The sequence below is a fragment of the Furipterus horrens genome, unplaced genomic scaffold (assembly GCF_987537825.1).
Source record: "Furipterus horrens unplaced genomic scaffold, mFurHor1.1.pri manual_scaffold_3, whole genome shotgun sequence".
Classification (NCBI taxonomy): Eukaryota; Metazoa; Chordata; class Mammalia; order Chiroptera; family Furipteridae; genus Furipterus; species Furipterus horrens.
In genome coordinates this window covers 43716469-43739586 of record NW_028327173.1, presented here as the reverse complement: position 1 = coordinate 43739586, position 23118 = coordinate 43716469, and the positions used below count along the sequence as shown (strand labels likewise).

General features: G+C 39.0%; 1 protein-coding gene across 2 annotated transcripts in view; it reads right to left on the bottom strand.

Annotated features, from left to right (window-relative positions):
- NFIA (nuclear factor I A) overlaps positions 1-23118 on the bottom strand; it is a 362734-nt gene that overhangs the window by 81639 nt on the left and 257977 nt on the right. For both annotated transcript variants that reach the window (XM_090269546.1, XM_090269545.1), the window contains exon 6: positions 19292-19419. In XM_090269546.1, coding sequence (XP_090125672.1) covers positions 19292-19419 — 128 coding nt within the window. The remainder of the gene's footprint in view (positions 1-19291; positions 19420-23118) is intronic.

The window sequence follows — 23118 nt, the reverse complement described above, 5'->3', positions numbered from 1 at the left end:
AAAAACTCAAATACAATTCTTGGGATCTCCTATACCAAGTCAAAGTTTGTTTTTGGTAATGTTTTGCTGCAACCTAATGTTAAAGAAAGTAAAAAGACAATACAGGAGGGAAAAGATCATTAATTTCAACTCCCCCTATGTCCCAAATTATGAGATTTACCAAACACTAATTTTTACCAAGAACTTTACAGTGACAATTGTGAAGCAAATTCTATAAGAATAACAAGATACTACAATGCTGGTTTGTTTATTTGTTTGTTTAATCGAGAAAACTGTAGCAAGTCAGTAAGCCGGTGTCAGTAAAGTTTGTTAGAGAACTTATTCAAAACTGTATTCTCATGTGAAAATTATCCCTGGTAAATGCTACACAGGACAGCAGGACCTTATCTTGCCTGTTGTAGGAGTTTGGATGATGTAATTCAAGTTGTCAGAGAAGACTTAACTGGTATATGTTTCTTTCTTCAAAGCAAAAAGTTTAGTTTCAATAATGTCCATTTATAGTCACAATCTGGGAGAAACTCTAGAAATAAGCAAACTCTGCACTTTGGTTTTAAAAATCCAATATACAATATACAAGCAGGTTAGAAAGGGCCACAAAATGCTGTGCATTTTGTTGCTCCTGTTTGACTTCAGGTGTTCTCCTGTCTGTTGTCATCATCTAATTCCCAGTGACCTGACTTGATGACTGCTTTACCCAAACAACTTTTAGAGCAAACCTAAAGGCCATTGGACACTTTCACCCATTCAGTGGCCTCAAGAAAGTCAGGAGTCAGCTAAAGAGATAATCATCAAATCTCTGCATAGAGATCATTTCAAAAATCCGACCGAAAATACTAAAAGCTACAAATTATGGAGTACCTACTATGTGCCATGTACAGTAGGCCCCCTTAGCCATAGTATCATTTTCCACAGCGTCAGTTATCTGCAGTCAACTGCAGTATGAAAATAGTAAGTACATGGAAATTTGCAGAAATAAACAATTTAGAAGCTTTCACTTGAGTGTTGTTCTGAGGAACATGATGAAATTTCGTGTCTTCCTGCTCCATCTCACTTGGGATGTGAGTCATCCCTTTGTCCAGTTTATCCACACTACACATGCTACCCGCCCTGTTAGTCACTCAGTAGCCACCTGGTTATCAGATTGACTGTTGCAATATCTAAGTGCTTGAGTTCCAGTAACCCTTGTTTTACTGACTAATGGCCCCCAAGTGCAAGAGCAGCGATGCTGGCAATTCAGATATGCCAAAGAGAAGCTGTGAAGTGCTTTCTCTAAGTGAAAAGGTAAGTTCAGTACAATAAGATACTATGATAGAGAGAACATTCATATAACTTTCAGTACAATTTATTGTTATAATTGTTCTACTTTTATTAACTATTATTGTTAATCTCTTACTGTGTCTAATTTATAAATTAAATTTTATCCCAGGTATGTATAGGAAAACAAGATATATAGGGTTCGGTACTATCTATGGTTTCAGGCATCCATTGGGGGTTTTGGAATATATTCCCTGTTGATAAAGGGGGCCTACTCTACTTACATCTTCATCTTAGGCAGGTGGGTATTATTATCCTGCATACCTATAATTTAATGTTACAGAAACCAGACATCAAGATATGTAAAGCAACTTGATCAAATCATTCAGCTATTAGGTGATATTTCAGACCCAGGTCTCTCTGGTTCTAAAGCTTGCACATTCTGTAAAACATCACACTCCCTCATCTGGTTCCTCTTGCATACTATGAAAACAGTGTCCTAATTAAGTCAATTAAGTATGTTTATAAAGTTTCTAATTCGGTTATCCAAAGAAAAAAATTAAAAGAAAGGGTGTATCAGTTACAAAAGAACATGCAAAAATTAAAATTCTGAGGTATACCAAGAATCATCTTGTCTTATATATCAAAGGCTTCTCTTGGCCTTGGTAAGGATCAGTTAGGATTTTATTAAACATACTGAATGTGTCATCAGTAATTCTAACACAGAATTTGCAATAAATAAATATCACACAGACTTAGAAGATAATGATCCAGGGAGGATAAATTGTAAAATAGCAAATACATACATTTAATATTTACAATAGGACTCTTGCCTATTCAACAAGTTGCTTTCTCTGTATATCCCCCTGAAAATGTAAGCAGAAAGGATCAAAATTCTTCTTTTAAGAATCAGTGATATCTTCCAATTCTAGTGTATATTGTAATGCAGCAATACTACCTCCCTTAATCAGAGGTGAAGTCTAACATACTATTACAATATTTATAATTCAGTAAGTCTTGACATGAAGGGAGGCCCCTGAGCTCCTAAAGTTAATGTCAAAACAGGCAACTAAACTGAGGCATTTAACTGATGGGAAAGTGTATTTTACAGACACTAAGAAGAGTATGTATTTCAAGAAGATTGTGACTGAGCGAGCTGAATGCTATTGAGAGGTCATAGGAGCTCCAGGAGAGTGAGGCACGTGGGGGATAGGTTAGAATGGTTTACAAAATCAATTGACGTGAAGAAGCAGGACAAACAAGTGTACAGTATTCTCTCATTTATCGTGGGTATTACGTTCTAGCCCCCCCCCCCCCCGCCCCTCGATAGGTGAAAATCCGTGAAGTAGGAACCTTACGTTTAGTTTAGTATTTATATATATTTTAAGGCTTTATAAACCCTTCCCGCACACTTATAAACCATTGCCAGTCCTTTATTAACCTTTCCCACTCCCTTATTAACCTTTTCCACACTTTTATAAACACTACTTATGTTCTTAAACAGATTCTACACTCTTAAACCTACGTAACTGTAACAACATATGTATACAGTACCTCAAAATCCCGCAATATAGTGAAAAATCTGCGATAAATAATCAAATATAATATTTTTAAAAGTCCCGCGATACAATGAGGCCATGATAAATGAACCGCGATATAGAGAGGGACTACTGTAGCCAGTTCTTTCATGGAGTTAAGCTGTAGAGGGAAGCAGAAAAGTACGGTAGCAGCTACAGCGAGATGGAGGGAAACAAGGCGGACGCAGGATTCTGAACCCAGTGAGCCGAAGCTCTTCCTCCTTTTGGTGTAGCACTCCGAGATGCCTATTGCTGAAAAAAGTTTTGATTATTTATCTATCTTACTGATACAAACCAATCATGAGCTGGTTTAACATAGAGCTTATTAATGCTACTTAAATCTTTTTCTTCAGCCTAAATGGTGTGCTAACTGCTGTTGTGACTGTTTTCGTTCTGTTCAGGCATTCAGGTTCCATTCTACCCCCAGGTCTGAGCGTGTGGAATGGATGCCCCAGCCCGTCTGCCAGACTGATGGTGAAGCAGACAGTTCAGTACCATTTCTCAAGCACGGGATGAAAGATGAGTACCAGCATCACATTCTCCAAGCCATCCACCACCAGCAAGTGGGTGCGCAGATTCATCTCTTCCAGATGCAGAGCTCTGCAGCTGTCCCACAGGCAAGAGCAGGGCCATTTCTGCTGCACCTCGTGATGAGATCAGCTTGAACTGTGACACCGAATAAAGGCTGCGATTGGAGAGACTAATCCAACAGGTAAAAGACTGACCTGTCCCTGTGGGTATACAGGCACCTGTTGTGCGGCAGAGGGAGGCAGGCCACGGTGCTGCCTTCTCCTTAGGTTTGCATCCTAATGACAAAACATGTTAGGGTCCATTCTAGTGTAATTTATTATGATGAACACACTCTACAATAAAAAAGGTAAAACATTCAGACTATTTTGACTTTTAACCTTTCCAATGAATAAAAATGTTTTAAGATTATTTTTATGATAGAGAGAATAAAATGAAAGCTAATACAGCTTCAGAGGTTTATCATTCTTACACTATAGGCAACCATTTAAAATGAGCTTAAAGGACCCCCAAAAGAATTACCACATCATAAAGAAGTTCAGATCATTTAAAAGGCTTGGATACAAGTGGTTTCTTAAATTTTTAAAAATGGGAGAATGGAGTGAAAATGATATGGATCATTCAGGAGAAAAGAAATGATGAATTCTCTAATGTATTCCAAATGTTCATTTGTGAGTGAAAATTTACAACCAGTGAGAGCAGAGAATAGACACAAGAAAAATGACATAGAAAAATCTGGTTCCTGGATCAACAATAAAGTCTCCCATTTTTTAGGATTAACACAGGCATCCCAGTGTCAGGACTAAAATTTAAAAATTGTATTTCAGGCTCCATTTACATAGAAGTTGAAGATTCCCCACCCAACCCGTCTTCCCCTGAGCCATCCTATCCTCCCTTGTGTTCAGAGGATTGATTTTGGCTCAACACAGCAATCACACCCATTCACAGAGGACTGGAAATAAAGACAAAGTTACCGAGAAAACCAAATTACTTCCTTTGCATGAAAAATAAATATAGTATAATATAGCATAAATGTTTTATTCATTCTGCTTAGCTATCTAGCTGAAAAGTAAAAGACTTGATCATACATATGTGTGGTTTATATCTGCCCTGTCCAATATGGTAGCTACTAGCCACATGTGACTACTTAAATTTGAATTAATTAAAATTAAATGAACCGAAAACTTCAGTTGCTCAGTGCAGCTACATTTCAGTGTTCCATAGCCACATTTGGCTAGCTGTTAAGCTTTGGACAGTGCAGATAGAGAACATTTGCATCATGGCAGTAAGTTCTGTCAAACAGCCCTGGTCTATATGCCACTAAATACAGACTGGGGCACAAGTAGATTTACAGTTGTTTGTATGAAAATAATACAACAACTAATATGTAACAATACAAGAATAAACTGTGTTTCACAACTGTAAACCTACTTTTGCCCCACCCCGTAAGGTTTGTTTGTTTGTTTGTTTTTAACTTTTTTGGTCCTGCTATAGAACAGTTGGTAAATCTTACTTTCATATTTTTTTCGGCATGTTTGGCCCCTTTGTGAGCTACAAAAGCAAAACAGATACACCATCTAAATACAGAATTGTATAAAAAGGGGTAAAAAAACAAACCAAAGAGCAGAAGTCCTCCCCCCCCCCCCCCATCTCCAACAAGCTGGGGGGAACCCAAGGATCAAGCTTGGTCAATATCCTTACAGATACTTTTTCCCAGTTGTAATGCTCTCATTTCAATGATGAGAAGTTAAGTGCTTATTAAATTATGTTCACTTCTGTCAGTTAAAACATGATTGAAAGCATGGAGTGTAAGGGTCCTGCTGGTAAAATTTAATTTTAAAGATGCGTAGTCTCTGATGTTCCCTGTTTGGGATATGCCTGCCATGGGAGTCTATTAGTTCCAGTGTTCATTGGATATAAACAGAGCATCTATTGCTTTATTTAAAGTAAAATTTGAACCTGATTGAAACATTTCATAGGGGAAAAGAGAAATATAATTTTAGGCCTCTTCAAATCGCTTGAACTGTAAAATCAAGTAGTGAACACTAGAAAAGGTTCTGTCAGCTAGAATCTAAGTTTCGTGTAGTCAGCAGTTTCTTGCTGAACCTTATTATGGCAAAGCATCTGATTTTTCATCTCTGTGCTCTGTTCATCCCCACAAATAAACTACTTTGACCTCCACCTGTTACTTAGTGAAATCTGCCTGCCATCCTTCAATAACCCTATTCTTTGCCTTCAAAGGCCTTTGAGTCGCTGAGAAAGTGGGGAGATAGAGTTGTGCACTGAACTGAGCAGATACCACTTTATAACTATGCAGTAGTTCAGAGTTGGAGCTAGAAGCTACATGATGAAAGGAAATGAATTTTTCTTTTTAGAAGCAGTGCCTGTGATTGTTGGAGGGGGCAACACGTTTCATCGTTTTCCCATGATATTTTTCATAGCAAGGGGTTGTCTCTTGAGCTGTTATTTAATGGAGAAAACCCCTGGCTCTTACCTTATAAGAAAACCTCTCTCTAAAATAGCCATGACATCATTTCAGATAGCTGAACCAACAAGTTCTTACAAAGCGTACAAATACTTCAAGTAGTTCACTGTTCTGATATTTTGCAAAACAAAACAAACCACTAACTTCAAATGCAGCTTCTGTGAGGGGATGCAAAATGACCATACTATTATTGAACACTATTACAACAGAAAAAACAAATAAGTAAAAAGGGAAATAACTGTACACAGCTACATGAGTCATTTTCTGGAACACAATGTCTGACAAAATGTTTTCTAACAATGACATATCAGAAAAAAGTTTCTGTGTAAAGCTGCACTTTCCTGATTAATGCTACACTGAACAGAAGAGACAGTGTCTAATTGTGCTGAATACTTATCTGAGTGGGATTAGCAGGATGTCTCTGCTCACTGTCATTCTTTGTGACAACGTAATGATAGATCCGTTTCCTTATGAGTTCAATTATTAGAACCTGCACTGTTTTCTAAAGTGTCTCCATATCTTGGATAAATTATATTAAAAATTACTTATCTGACACTAAGGATAAATGCTTAGTGAAGTTTTCATATCAATTAAGTAAATGAGTTCCATTCAGTCACAGCATTTGTGGAGGGTCTTAGTCAAGTTTGGTGAAACCTGATCACCATAATGCTTTTATATCAGAGTTAATGATTCACCCTCTTTTCTCCTTGTCTTCTTTGTACAAATGCTAAAGTTTGGTTTTCACTTAAACTAAAAACTGCTCATGGCCGACATTTTCTCTGGAGTCATGATTTAGCACTTCTCCTTCATATTCACACCTTTTTTTGGAACCCAACACAAGGATCCAATTTTATACAGACAACACCCCACAGGCCAATCAGAATCGGTCGCTAGCAATATACCATCTTTTGCAGCTTTTTCTACTCATATAATTAACTTTACCCAGAACCTATTAGGAAAATGTCTTTTTACAAGATTAAAAAAAAAAAAAAAAAAGGCAAACCATTTTGGGCTCTACATGACAGCCTGCCAATCCAAGGGACTATTTACATATGTGTCTAAAGAGACCAAACAAGGTTCCTCTTTATTCCCCCTCCACTTACTAACCCCAAAATGACAACTGTCACCAACCCTGTCCTTAAATGTGAAAAACAACCAAATATGGGTATTGAATATAAGTTACTAAACGTTCTCACAAGGCAGAATTTGTTTCTCTGGCTTTAGTCAACTTAAGACAACTATCAAGTCATCCAAGTAGCAGATAATGACACTTATAATAAATTATATCTCTGCAAAAGTTTCCCAATGTGTGGCTAGGACATAAATTTATGTGATTTGAAATAATGATTATGTGTTATAACGCTTTTTAAAAAACTAAAGGCATGTTAAGACTTCAGTGCTGATGGACAAACTCATAAAAATATCAAGCACATCAAAAGGGAAAAATTTTTGAGTCTTTTGAGGATAAGATTGCTTTTCTGAAGAAAAAAAAAATTACCCACTGCAAAAAAAGAACTTTTGAAATTAGAAGCAGGTGTCACCACTATGAAGTGATAAATATCAAAGAATAACTGGCCTGAAAAGTGTTCTTATGCATACCATACTACTTTTAATCCTTACACGTGTATTTTGACATTAGAACATGAAGTCTTGCTTCTCTAAGTCCCTAAAGAGACTTAAAACATGAGAGACATTGCATAGCCATTTTGATAAACCCCGTCTTCAGTAGGCTCATGAAATGGCAGAAAGGCAGATGGCAAATCCTGACTGGCATTAAATTGTAAGTAATCCCGATATCCTAGAATTTATGAATCTTGGAAGTGAATCACAGTGAAGTGACTTCTGGGTTGGGGCAGCTAACATGGCAGCAGAACCTGGTACTACAGAGAATGCTTCAGATTAGAAATGGATATCGGGTTGCCATTCCTTGAATTTCTAATGACTTGAGTGCATTTCCAATGACGCACGTGAAAATTTTAACTACCTCTCATTACATAAAAAGTAGAAAAATCCCTAGAGATTCAAATATTTTTCAAAATGCAGGACAACAAGATGTTTGGTTCACATTACAATCCAGGAGAGCTGGCATATTATCTGAATGAATATGGAACATTCACAGCTGTCTAGAAAGCCGGTCCTTCTTGGTGGGCTCATGGCACTAGACCAAGGCCCGAGTTCCTCACTTTAACAGACCGGAGAACCAGGAACCAAAGCAACCCAGTATTTAAAAATCTGAAGATTTCATGGGGGTTTTTAATTGTTGAGAAAGGGAGGTCAGTAATACTTTACTCTGACGAGGCTAGCCTATTAACTTAATTTCAATGGTTTCAGTCATTCTATTGCTGTTTAATTTTCATCAAGTTGAAGAGATGCTTTAAAAGGTAAACATAGCTCACCTCCTCCCATAACCACATCAGAATGACAACTGAAATATAGAACAACCATCACTCAGAACCATCAGAAATCAAGGTGAATAGAAGTCTGACAACTATGGAATTAAAGAAACCACATCCACCCAGACTGGTAGGAGATGCAGAGACATGGAACGGCCTGCTCCCACACCCACATGTGGTGGATAAAAATTTGGAAGGATGTTTTGAGAGTGAGGAGTCCCAGACTCACACCAGGCCCCCCAGCCCAGGGTTCCAGTGCCAGGAAGATAAGTACCCATAACTTTTGGCTGCAAAAACAAGGGGACTGAGTTGGTGGGAGAAACTTCTGGAGTCCCAAGCACTTCTTCTTAAAGAACCCACACATGGACTTCTCAGAGTCACTCCCTCTGAGCTCCAGCACTAGGGTAGCAGCTTGAAAGGCAACAGTGGCATAGAGGGAGGAACTTAAGTGTCTGGCATCAAGGCAAGAACTGGGGGACATCTTTCTCCCAGAAGAAAGGTGGGCAGAGGCCACTGTCCCTTTGATGAACCCTCCACCCACAGAGCCACAGAGCCAGTAGGCTGGTGCCATATCTAAGACTCCATCAACCTGGCTAACACTGTTTGCCCCACGTTGGAGATCCCCACAGACTCAGTCTCACCCAACTTATGGGCCTACCCAAGCTGCTTTTCCATATGAATGGCTGGTCTTGGTTCAGGCTTCACAACTTCCTAAATCCTATCAAACAAGCAACAACCATCCTCAGAGAGCCCATAGCCCCTCTACCTCTTGTTTAGTGGTCCCCTGGCCCAGCACTAGCAGGAGCCACCCTAGGTCAACAGTTTGGTTTCACCCTGGAATCTCTAAGCCCAACACAAGTATCAACCATCTCAGATTGCTTTGCAGCTCAGGCAGGGTGTTCAAGGCAAAATACCGGTGGGGGCTGACCTTGGCCAGAACCCCCCAGGAGACCTCAGAGCCAGTGTACCCATGGATAGCTACAGACTGTCAGATCACCACCACCCTGCCCCTGCATAGCTGATCCTCAATGGAGGGTGGAGGTTGGTGGTCAGTGGTCACAGCCAGTTCTTGCAGCTGACTGGTCTGGGTAAATCCCTCCCATTGATCTGCCAACAGCAACCAAGGCTCAACTGCAAGAGGAGGATGTACTCAGCCCACATGATGAGTATACCCTGAGTACCCAGCTTGGGTGATAGGGGAGGCTATGCCCCTGGACCCTTCAGGACATCTACCATATTAGGTCATACTACCAAGACAGGGAGTCATAGTAGCTCTACCTAATATACAGAAACAAACACAGGGAGACTGCCATATGAAGAGAGAGAGAAACATGGCCCAAATGAAAGAACAGATTAAAACTCCAGAAAAAGAACTAAACAAAATGGAGATAAGCACTCTATCAGATGTTGAGTTCAAAACACTGATTATAAGGATGCTAAAGGAACTTAGTGAGGACCTCAACAACACAGAAAAGATCCAGTCAGAAATAAAGGTACATTAATTGAAATAAAGAACAATTTACAGGGAAACAACAGTAGAGTGGATGAAGCCAATAATCAAATCAATAATTTGGAATATAGAGAAACAAAAACAACCAATCAGACAACAAGAAGAAAAAAAGAATTAAAAAAAAATTAGGATAGTTGAAGCAACCTCTGGGACAACTTCAAGTGTTCCAACATTCACATTATAGGGGTGCCAGAAGGAGAAGAGCAAGAGTAAGAAATTGGAAATCTATTTGAAAAAAATAATAAAAGAAAACTTCCCTAATTTGTTGAAGGAAATAGACATTCAAGTCCAGGAAGTACAGAGAGTCCCAAACAAGATGGGTGCAAAGAGGCCCACTCCAAAATACATAATAATTAAAATGCCAAAGGTTAATGATAAAGAGAGAATCTTAAAAGCAGCAAGAAAATAGAAGTTAGTTACCTATAGAGAAATTACCATAAGATTGTCAGCTGATTTCTCAATAGGAACTTTGCAAGCTAGAAGGGATTGGCAAGAAATGTTCAAAATCATGATGACCAGGGACGTACAGCCAAGATTGTTCTACCCAGCAAAGCTATCATTATAATCAAAGGGCAGTTAAAGAGTTTTCCAGATAAGAAAAAAAACTAAAGGAGTTCATCATCACCAAACCATTATTATATGAAATGTTAAAGAGACTTATTTAAGAAAAAGAAGATCAAAACTATGAACAATAAAATGTCAATAAATACATATCTTTCAACAATTGAATCTCAAAACAAATTAAGCAAACAAGAAGAACAGAGACAGAATCATGAATACAGAGAGCATTTTGATGGTGGCCAGAGGGGAGGAGGGTGTAGGGGAATGGGTGAAGAGGTGAGGGGTTTAAGAAGTACAATTAGGTAGTTACAGAACAGCCATGGGGATGCAAAGTACAGTGTAGGAAATGTAGCAGCCAAAGAACTTACACATGACCCATGGAGATGAACAGTGGTGTGGGGATTGTCTGAGGGAGTGGGGAGTCCTGGGTGGAGAGGATAAAGGGGGAAAAATTGGGACAACTGTAATAGTATTATTAATAAATATAACTTTTTAAAAAAGAGATGCTTCAAAATTAAGTGACTTTTTTAACAGAATTATTCCCAAAGTTTTCTCCTATATGAGAGACATATTTTGTGACTCAGGGCTGGAGAGAATCCTCTCTGTTTGAGTATTTGGTGTGTTGTTCAGGCACTCATCAGGAGACAGTCCTTGATTTACTATGTGGATGTGAGCATTTCTCGTAATCTAGGATGTAATTCACCCGTCATTTTGAAATAGGTGCCATGTCTTTGATTAATTGATAACTTTATAGTGTGTTTGAAATCCTTAGATGGATAGAATTGGATGGATAGGCATTACTGTAATCCTCTGTCGAGCAGAGAGCACTGGGATGTGCAGAGCCTCGTCAGAAACGGCAGCAGGGCAGGGCCGAAAAGCTATTGACTCCTGAGGTCTGTGTGGATCATTGGAATTCTTTCTTTCCTCTCTCCCTGTGCCCCATATAAAGCCCTTTATTCTCAAGCACTAAAAACTATTTTATTAAAAACACTGATGGCCATGAAAAGACAGAACTTTACTCCCAGATAAAGCAATAGCATTGTACTTGATTATTTAATATTTAAATAAAATCATCAGTATGTAGAAAAAATATAAAAACATATCAGAGAGGGAAATAAGTCTGCAAATAATATTACTAGTGGTCTTTATCATTTTTACAAATTAAAGGAATATATATGTACATATACACATATTTCTATGAATTTCTACATAGAAATATATAAAAGTATTAAAAGCTATATACATATTTAATATATAATTGTGTATACAGATATAGAGCCTAGAACAATATATAGACATAGTAAGTGTTCAATAAACATTAGCTATTACTTATAAAACTCATATTTAAAGTTTTAGCAGCATTCCAATGACAAAATACAAGTAAATTTATTTTTTATTGTTAAATTGTGGAATTACTTAAGTCTATGAAATATCTACATTGTGTCCATAGACTAGAACAGAGGGCATAAGAATAGTAAAGAAGTATTTTTTTTCTCTTTATATCAGAGGTTTAAACCACCTTCTGAGTTCTATAAATATGTAATGATATTTATTAGATAAATAAAATTTACTGGATATGGGAAAATCAACACAGCAAACTCTTAGGTAAGTCTCATCTATCATCTATCTCTCTACCTAATCTTTTGTTTCTCCTCTTCCAACTATACTTTCTGGATATTTAATCTCAATTCAGAATAATTTTGTTTCCTCTAAGTATTTTCTCAGATTCTGCCCAATTTTCTTAACCACTGAGGAGATTTGCCTCCATGGGTGCAGAGAGACACCTTTGGCTGCAGTAGGATGGCATTAATGCCTTGTGCACTTGCTTGGAGTTTCCTAGCATTTCAGCTTTCTACACACTTTTTAGAGATGAAGAAAGATAAGATTCTGATTGGATGAAGGGGAGGAAACAGGGACCAGCATTCACTGATGCTCCCTGCATAATGGAATAGCTGTTGCACCAGCTTTTTTAAAACAGGTACAGGGAGGACTGTGGTCAAAGTCCACAAATAAACTCTTAACCAACATGATTCTTAGTATACTCTATACCTTGTATTAATATTACAAGCCACTGGGTACATGTTTAACCAGTTACCCTTCTTTCCTTCACTGGACTGGAAGCCCTTGGAGGACAAGGTCTGCCTTGGTTTCTTTATTTACTTTTCCCGCTATCATCTTGCACAGTGCTTTGCATACAGTAGAAACAGACACATACAATATATTTTCAATTGAATTTCCTAGTATGTAAAGCTCCAATAGCATTTCGGAGTTTTCAAAGTCTTTACCAAAAACAAGATATATAGTATTTGTCTAAAGCTTTTTGATTTATTAAGTATATGTACTCTGCATGTATTAAAAGTACTCTATGTCCAGTGTGATGCACAGAACCTTGCACGCATTTGGTGCTTAATCAATGATAGCTCCTGTTTTTACCATCTCATTTGATCATTTGAAAGTTATGAGTCAGGAAGGTGAGACTGTCTCATTGTCCCCAATGTTTACATATGAGGACATGGGAATTCGGGGAAGTAGCTTTTACTAAAAATCCCAGGCTTATTCACGGCAGAAGGCAACCATGATAACATTTTGGTTCTTAATTTGTACTTTTACCTCTTTATGATACATTCTATTTCTTTTTTATTTTCTCCCTCCCCGGCAAGCCATGAAGATTGTTGTGGAAGGAACCAAATACACTTTAAATCCCTCCTTAGAACACGCTCAGCAAGGCCACACGATGAGTTGGCCTCTGCTGCCAAAGCCACTGGGGCTGTGCTGACGAAGGTGACAGGGCAGGTTAGGAAGGAAGATTTCACACATAAAACTAAGGTGTGAGCTATGTTTTTTTCCCCTTCCTTCTAGAATATTTACACAACTTCATTTTCAAACATGAAATTAACAATTTGGAGATTTGGTTAATTTATTTATTCAGAACAAGAGCAGCTGAAACGCAGCATCTGCTTTCCTGGGAGCTTCTGTAGCCACCAGCTTGTGCATCTGGGCTCCCTGATACAAGTGGCACTACGTTCATTCGCTCAACAAATGTACGCAGCCTCTGTTCCCTGAGCATTTCAGCCTGCTCAAAGGACAGGATAAGATGCATGTGGTCTCCATCTTGTTAGCTATTTATGTATTCAACAAATATTGACTGAATACCATGTGCCAGGTACTGTAACAGGCTTCAGGGATACAACAGTAATTTTTTTGACCATGCTTTATCATATATATGTATATGACAACCACACAACCACATACAGGGAGTATATGTGCATGTGTGTGAGATTGTTTCTTTTCTTTTAAAAGGCAACCTTCTTGGTGATAGTGGGGGGAGGGCAGTGGAGGGAGGTGGAAGAGGGTATGAAGGGAATAAATGGTGATGGGAAAAAGCAATAAAAAGCAAATTATTAAAAAAATTAAAAATAAAAGGTAAACTTTTAGAATCCAATTACAATAGGTTGTTTTAGTCTCCTTTTCTTGGCATTAAAAAATAGGCACTTCTGAAGGATGGTCAGAGCACTCATTTTGTAGTATAGCTTTCCTGTCATAAACCCTTATTTGGATGAAATTTCTCTGATATAGTAGCATCTCTAAAGACCAGTCCCCTTCTTCCTGTACTGGTGCTCCATGGCCCACCACCTGTCTCTAATGAGTAGGTGTCAATAATAAAGCGATAGTGGAAGACATGCTGTCACATAACAATGCTCTCCCGCTGCTCCAGAAACGCAGAGGAAAAGCCAAGACATTGATCCTAAGGCAGTGTTCTGTAACAGTGACTGTTCCTATTATGGCAGGAGTTTGCGGGAGATTTAATAATTTTCCCTAATATATGCCAGTGCAGCAGAGTGTCCATGATCAATGGACTGTTGTTACCAGTCTGCTGCCTTTTTATTGGCATCGATAATGGCCTCCCCCTTATGTGTCTCAGCCACAAGTTTAAGTTGGTAAACTCCCCCTCATTCCCACAATAGATGAATGACTGTTGGCAGTCAAATTAGAACCAGCAGAGTTGGGTATCCAACTGAATCTGATATGGGGGTACTTAAAATTTCAGTGAACTAACATAAGTCTGCAAAAATCCAACTGTGCTCCTGCAGTTATGACACTGAGCTCGAGTTCTAACTGTCCTAAACTGCTGGTTGACCAGAAGTTGACCAAAATACTCTTCTACAAATGCCTTTAAAAGAAACATATTTCTTTATTTAATAATTGTGGCAGGAAGAGACAGCATGCCATCACAGTGCTTAATTTTGACCTTCAAAAACGAGGACTACTAAGTCTTTGGGAAGAAGTCCATCTCTGAAAGGAGTTAATCTCTGAAATTTGACTTTAAAAGTTTTCACTGAAATGTTTAGAATTTTCAGCATCTTGGCTAACTGTAATTCTGTTTATTAATAAGGTTTGACAATCACACTATAATTAAATGCATGGTAGAACTCTGTATGTTTTTCTATAGGATAAAATTTAAGTAGCCGCTTACCTCTGTTTTCAAATACAGTGCTAACTAAGTTTCACCGCAAAGTCCTATACTTTCATGTGTTTTTCACAATAAATAACTATCTGGACTTCTGCTGGAATTGACTGATACTTATGTGCTCTCTCTGCCGGTGTGGTCTCTAGTGCAGGAAGTTATGCAACTCAGTAACCCGTGAAGCTTGGCTGAGCCTTACCAATCATTCTGAATAGCAGCCTATAGATTGATATTATCATAAATATCAATTCTGAGAAAATTATTGGTGGCAAATTCTGCTTTCAGATTTATTGAAAGCACCCCAATCTCTCAGCTTTACAGCCTTCAATCCATCCATCCATCCATTCATCAATCCACCTACCAATCAATCAAAATTTATTCAGTATCTATCGTGTGCCAAGCACTCTTATGGGTGTTAGGTTTAAAGAGAGACTGAGCCCCACTGCTCATGAAATGTATCTCCTAGACAGAGAAAACAGACAATAAGAGTAGACAGTGGTATGAAGAAAGCGAAGCAGGGTTATGAATTACAAGGTGATGGAAGAGAGTCAGCAGCTATTTTAGATCACTGGGAGCCTCTCTAAAGAGCTATTATTTGAACCCAGATATGAATGCTGAGGATTATTTGATTTTATAAGCAAAAAATGATAGGTATTTCACTTTGTTAACATTACTACTATTTGCTTATATACTATATCCTATGTGTATTTAATAACCCACATTCCTTTCCTGGCTGTGGCTGTACAATGCAAATTTGGGACACGGACAGTAGGGGATTTTCCAGGTTTTTCTGGTTTGCTAGTTTTTTATTATTATGTTTTTAATTTCAGTACAATCCCAGGGCATGAGACTTTAAAACACAAGCATAAACATTTATGGTAAAAGAGGTTATTGAGTGTAGAAGACAAAACTTATATTCTGAAATCAGATTTAGTTGAAGTCTGGATTCTGGATTATAATTCTGTTTCCTCTCTAATAAGTCAGGATCACTCTATTTTGCATATTTTAGAGAAGTGTAATTTTTCTTTAAAAAACAATTGCAGCTATAATTTCTACCATATAGATGAAAAGCATCACGCACAGTGTCTGACCCAATGTAGACGCCTGTCTGTTGGTTTCCTTCCTATTCATTTGCATTATCAGTTTCTCTGCAATTTTTCACTTGTACAGATAAACATGAGTTGATGGTATGTGCATTTTTGCTTGATAGAATTTCATAGAACTCATTTCATCAGTGTGTGATTAGCTTCAAAGCTTCACATCTAACCCAGTTCCGAGATAACTGGGAGACAAAACTAAGTGGCGGGAACAAATGAAGCATTGTAAGAGAAGCAAAAGTCAGCTTGAGGTTGTCTGATGTTTTTAAAACTAACATCATCTTTAATCTCCTATGCCCTTCTTCCCAGATAATAAGAGCTGTGCACTAAAAGTGCTGAGATAAACTAATGGGGAACAGGATACTACAGAAGACATTCGAAAGAGCCTATGTAATTTACTGCTCGTCTGGTTTGTTTCACTTTCCAAAGCCTTCCTGTTGCTCAAGGAAATGCGTCTCTTCTGGCCACCTTCGGCCCTCTTTTGGACCTTTTGGACGTGGAGCCCTGAGAAAGCATTTCAGGGCAGGTAAACAGATGCAAAGCTCTCTGAGTGAGGAGTAAGCACAGGCCTTGTTCTCTGTGTCACATCTGAAGCATGAACAAAGTATCCTTTAGTACTTGTTTGAGAGAATTATCCCAAATGCAGGCAACCAAGACGCTGCTGGTGCATTCAGACATACAGAACTCCCAACATGCTCTGAAGGTAATTTACATGAGTGAATCACTAAAAAGCCTCCTACTCAATGAACTGTACCCCGGGGGGAAAGCCATGCAAGCCCAGATCAGTGTGGGAACAACATAAGCGTGTTCTCTGTGCCAAAAAGGGGATTGGGCTGGATGGAAAATCCCCAAAAAGGACCATCTGGCAGCATAAATTATCCATTTAAAATGGCTGGTGTGAGTTAATGACACCAAAGTCACCATGAACATGTACAACATCCTTCAGTTGAGTTTTAATGTCCCCTCAGGCCCTGTTTCAATTATGAGTTTCTATGCTGAATGTGGCCAAATGTAAATTTATCCACTATCCTCTCCACACACATATACCATGAAACTGCATTTTTCTGTAATGACTTAGGGACAGAGAAGGGAAAAATCAGTCCAGGAATATAATTGTGGGGAATGTTTCTAAAAAATTATATATGTTTAGGTTTATATATTTGTATATCTCTTAGAGAAATCCCCCATAATCATATAATTATACTATATATGGTATTATCTATCTATTGATCCATCTATCCTCCAAAAGAAGTCAGCCATTAAATTCTAGTTATTTAATGACTAAAAATAATATAGGTATTCAGATGTTAAAATTCATAATAATTTGATCCATAATGTGCAGAGAGAGAAAGAATTAGTCTGAATAAAACAGTTACTGGATCCAAGTGCACTATATTCCACCAACACCACTGCCCCCAAATATGCCCAAAAGCAATCTACTTAAAGACCCAAAGGGCAGCCTCTCATGGCAGCTGAGTCCCTGGGACATGAGCACCAGAAAAGCAGCCCTGAGATGCCTAAAACCACATCAGTACAGCACTCAAGCACAAACATACCAAACCTATATGCATCGATTCTGATTTTCACTGAAGCAGGTGAACTGACTAGGGCTCTAATTAGCCTTTAAGAAGGGTTCAAAAAAGTTTCACATCTTTTAATTTTTTAATAGCCCATAAACTTTCCGTTGGCACTCCACTGAGGCCTTGCTGACGCTGCAGTCAGTGGCAGGGAGGAGTCAGCATTTCCCTTCTCATTCGGGCCTGGGGGTATTTCTCAGCCACTCCAGGCAAACGGGCATGATGTAAGTGTGGAACGATGCTGATGTGGCCTTTACAGAAGCCCCACCACACCTTGAGTGCTGTGTTGGTAAAAACAGAAGAAGTCAGCACCAGGGGCTAATATCCTGTCCTTGTATTTCCCATCTCACTTTAGGGACAAGCTTCTCGTGTGTCTGTATCCCACCCCCAGCTGTGAACTGCTTGAAAGCAGGAGCCATAGGCTTCCCATTCATCCTGGAGTTCCCAGAAGTAGGCACAGCACTTCATCCAGAGCAAGTTCCCAATGACAACTGTTCAATGAGTGAGAGAATGAATGAATGAATGAATGAATGGGTTGAGGAAGACCAGGCAGAAGCAAGGGAAAGTAAAAATTTTGCATTTTAGTAAAGGGAGAAGGGGCTCAGCCCGAGGGGCCTGAGGTTTTCTTTTGTTTTCTAAAATACAGTAAAAATGCCTGGAGGCCGGTGGGGAAGGTATACTTTTCTATGAATGTTAACACCTGTACAGATTCCTGTAACCACCACCACAGTCAGGATCTAGAACAGTTTCAGCATCCCTTCGGCTACTCCTTTATAGTCACATCCTCCAAGATTTGTCTTTTCCTATGTTAGGGAGCAGAGATGGGAGTTAAGATTTGAAGATGAAAGGGGTAGTCCAGATATTTTCTTGGTGCTTGTCTGTTCTTGCAGGAAAGTACTCTGAGGCATGGGTGAGGGAGAATGGTCAGAAAACATTTTTATACAATTCTTAGATGGTTTACATATGTTATCTCATTTAATTCTCAAGAGCGCTGAAAGAGCTATTATTATTGACAGATTATAAAGATGGAGATAAACAGGCTCAGAGAGGCTAGGTAATTTGCCAGTAATCACATAGCCAGCAGCGGCTGGTTCCAGGATTACACGCTGCCCCTCTAATTCTAAAACCCACATCCTATCCTCTGCAGCTGCTTGGATTTGCATCTTGGGGAAGGCAGTGGAGAAGACTCCCCCTTGCCCAGGTGGAGATCAGACATGGAGAAAGACTTCAAAACGTCTTTGCTATTAGAATTATTTACATTACTGTCAATACTGCAGAGTCAAGACTAGACTACCCTGGGAGGTTAAACTAGAAGTCATCATTTGCTCAGTTCACTCAAGGTGGACATAAAGACCATGGGTCCATTTAAACAGAAAAACAATCATGATGATACCCAGTAATAGAAAGAATGTATTATAAAGTAGTCTCATTTTATAAAAATCCAGGTACCATATAAACATTGTAGCACAGGAAACCCATTCTCTATCGTTGATAAAAGTTGATAATTTCTAATTTCGATTATTAAAAGATCATTCAAACAGCCAAACTCCAAAGGCAGTTAGGATGAAAACAAACGCATAGCAAGTGGATTACAGCATAGGTGAAAGTATGTCAGAGCAGACAATCCTAGACCATTCTCACCGGACTCTCATTTCAGGGACTTGCTGCTTTTCACTGCCACCCTTTTAGAAACGCAGCAGTCAGATACAAACAAGTGTTCATGGGGAAAAGTCAAAAAGCCAACTGCTTAGAGCTTGCTCTCTTCCCTCTTGCGCCTGGTGTGGGCCCCCATGGGCACGGAGATGTCCCAGTGCCAGCCACAAGCCCCCTCGCCCCCTGCTTACCTGGCTCCACTTCATGCCAGCCGCTGGACTGGCTGCCGCTGCCCGGGGAGCGCCCTTGGCCTGTGTAAAATGGCTCTTCACCAGGACTGTCCATTTCATCCTCCACAGACTTGAGGCGCTTTGTGGAGCTGAAATAACACACGGGCACATGTTTACAGGCAATCCCAACCACCTTTCAGTTGGACATTGCCTCTCTGGCTGAAAGCAAGCCAGGAGAGGAAGCAATTGGGCAACTCGGTATAATTCTAGGACTCTTTTAGGCTCTTGTTCAATTTAGTGAGTCACTGGATGTGGAACAAAGTCTTGGGTCTCTCTTGTTCCAAATGTCTGGGCTTGATTTTTATTGTCACTCAAGTTGCTGCTGCTGCCACATCCTGTTCCTTTCTCCTTTGAGGAACTGGTGGCTGGCGCCCGCTCCTCTCTCCCTGGAAGTATCAGTAATAAGCCCACATTTCATGTTTCCTCAGGTTGTGCCTGGGACACAGCCATCAGCAATTTTTCTAGACATCAGTTCAATCTCTTCTGGCACCCCAGAAGGGATAAAAATCAGGGTGCATGACCCTTCAAGAAAAGCTTGAATTGTTTCTTTTTTTTTTTTTTTTTTGCCATCTTTTCTCATCTTCCACTTGGATCTTTTCATTCAAAAAATATTTTCTGCAGAGTTACATAGTCCAGGTACTGATCTAGACACTAAAGATAAAACAGGGAACAAAAAGAGACAAAAAAAAAAAGGAAGGAAGGATTGCATTTCCTTCCTCCTATGTGACAATGAGGGACATGGAAAAAAAGCGGTCCAATGGCTTTTATATCTTCCTCTACAGAGAGATTACCAAAATGAAGTTCTATTCCATCAGGGTAGGGATTTTTTATTTTTGGAGAGATATGGTTGATACATTTCCAGAATGTTTCCGTTTCCTCCAGTTAAAGGACTGATCTTTTTTTTCCTCCCATTTTGAGGCTTTGAGAAGAGAAGGTGACAGATAAAAGGTAGTGAAATACTACAGAACGGGCAGGTTGTAGACCTAGTGGGAGCGCTTGTGGTCATGTTTCAGGGCACAGAGCTTCTAATATGTTTTCATTCATCAAACACTTGCTGTGTACCTCCCACATACCAGGTACTGGACGAAAGGCCGAGATACAGAGATGAACCAGACATGGCCCCTGTCTCCGTGGGGTTTACTGTCTAGTGGATGAAGACAGAGAGGTAAACAAAATTATGCAAGAGAAATAGAGGAATTACGATGGAACCACAAATAGGGTATAATGGGTTCCGCAATGGAGGAAGGAAACAGTAATGCGCCTGGGAGGTAGGGGAAGGCTTCCCGGAGGAGATGGTTTCTGAGGTGCTTGTAACAGTGAGTGTCAAGGGACGGAGCAGAAAGAAGGAAAGGGCAGAGATGGGCTGTTACCCAGCTATGCACCACCCAGGCAGCCGTTTTGGATTTTAAAATATTAAAATACTTCTTTACCAATTGGCAAAGTGCCATTGTCTGAAACCCCATAAGCTTCCCCCAACCTTGCTGCCTATCTCTTTCCCAGGACAACCTCATGATCCAAAACCTAAAGGGTTAAAGTCTGGAACACCTGGCACATTCCAGGACTTGGCCTGAGCACTGTGGCAGGGCAGCCACTGCCCTAGTTGGTTTGCTTATGTCATTTGGGTTATTGGGTATTTTGAACATCACCTCCTGGAGGGAGGCAAATCCCAAGCAGAAACAACATTGTGAGTAAAGGGTGACATGTGCAGAGAATTGCCAGGAGCTTGGTATAGCTGAAGTTCAAAGAATGGCACAGCAAAGGAGGGGGGTGTAGGTTAAGGAAGATATTGTGTGTCTGGACTTCATCCTACAAGCAATGAAGACTCCCTGAAACAGTCTAAACAGGGAGTGACATCAGAATCATATTTTAGAAAGGCCACTCTGGTAGTTGTGTGGATGACAGATTCAGAAAAGCAAAGGGAAAAGAAGGGATGGAGCTGAGAGGCAGGGAGATAATTAAAAGGCTATTGAAGCAATCCAAATAAAAAATGTGGTGGGCCCAATTTAAGGCAAGAAATTCTAGTTATTAAAGTTGGCAGACAAGTATTCTTAGCCTTTAAGTTCTGTTCTCATTAAAGCCAGACCACAGGAAAGCAACGTATTTGTTGCACGCCAGCTTAGTACCTAAAGGACATACATTTAATAGCTTATTTAATGTTCTTTGCTTGGCTCTCTTTGAAGTTCAATGAAAAATAGCAGCTTGAAAAACTTTTCTATATTTTATGTAAAACTGCATCTAATAGAAGTACTTTATAAAAGAATATACATAAAAATTCCTACTAATACATAAAACCGGAAAAAATATGGTTTCTTTGAATGAATTTTCACTGTTCCCTTTTATTAGAAAACACAGATTATATAATCTATTTCTTCCCCTTCTTGCCTTGGCAACCAGGAAGCTCAGGGGTAAATTTAAGGAAGAACTCTTTGTTCAGGCCCTTAATATAACAACTTTGCCTATCCTTCCATATGGTTTCTAGCCTCTCTTTCTATTTTTAAAATGACCTGTTCTGTTTTAAAATTGAAAGCCACTTGAAATCATTTTAGAAGTTGGGAGAATATAAATTGGAATGAAAGAAATATTTCCCTTATGTTCCCTGGCAAATAAACAAAGGCAAGACCTGTGTGTTCTGATGGGACTGTGAAGACTGTGGTGAAAGGGTCTCTCTCTGTCTCTCTATTTGTATAAATATATATAAGAATCTATATAATATAAATATAAAAATATTTATACATCTTTTAATCTCTAGTGCCTACCACAGTGTCTGGCTAATAGCATATGTTCAAAAGCTGCTGATTTGGGCCACTGACTTAGAAACAGCCATGAGTACTTATGACAAGGATTGATCCAAGTGTCATGATTCAATGACATCCAATTCAAAAGGCCAACTCTATTGTCCATCATTTTTCTATTATTAATATTTTTCTGAGTTTGTCAAGATTTGGTTTCCTTGGTATCCATTAATAAAATGCAAATACACCATGCAGGTATTAAATCCTAAAGGTGAATGAGTCTGTAGTTCTTAGCTGATGCCTTAGTTTGAAATCAAGGACTTTCAGGGTACTCTAAACATGTTTAGAGAATGAAGGTATAGGATGAAGGAGAGAAAAAGATCCAGGACTGAAAACGTTAGACGCGCTGGGATGGACAGATGGAGGACTTCCCAGACAAAGTTCATTAACTTTACAAACTTGACGGTTGATCTTGACAACATTTTGGGGGGATAAAAAAGTATATTTAATCTCAGTTTTTAAACTACCTCTTCTATGATTTTGGAGGTGTTTACTAGGAAGGGGTATAGAAACTACAATTAATGCTATCAATCTGCTTTTTTTTTTAAAATTTAGTAATGAATCAGTCAATAATTTTGGTTTCTTGTACTTGATTTTCTCGCACATGGATTTTATTCTCCCAGAAACATTCAAGGAAAATAGGAAGGTAGCAGTAAGATCTCACCTTCTCTTCTAAGGAATGATGTGCTATCTCTACTTGTGTGTAAAATTTGTTCTTGTGTTCTTAGCAATTCTACCTAGAAATTAAGGTAAGGATATTATCTTTATTCCAAATATTTGCTTAATCCCTATTATGTGTAAAGCCTAGAAATCTTGCCTTGGACCCACAAAATTGAAAAATGCCTCTTTCCAGAACATTTATAGTACCCCAAACTAAAAACTTCCATTTACTTGTCAGTCTCTAACCACTGGACTGTAAAAGTCTTGTTACTTGACTTGATGCCCACAGTGCTGAGGACAATGTCCTTGATATTTAATAATGATTATTGCTGAATA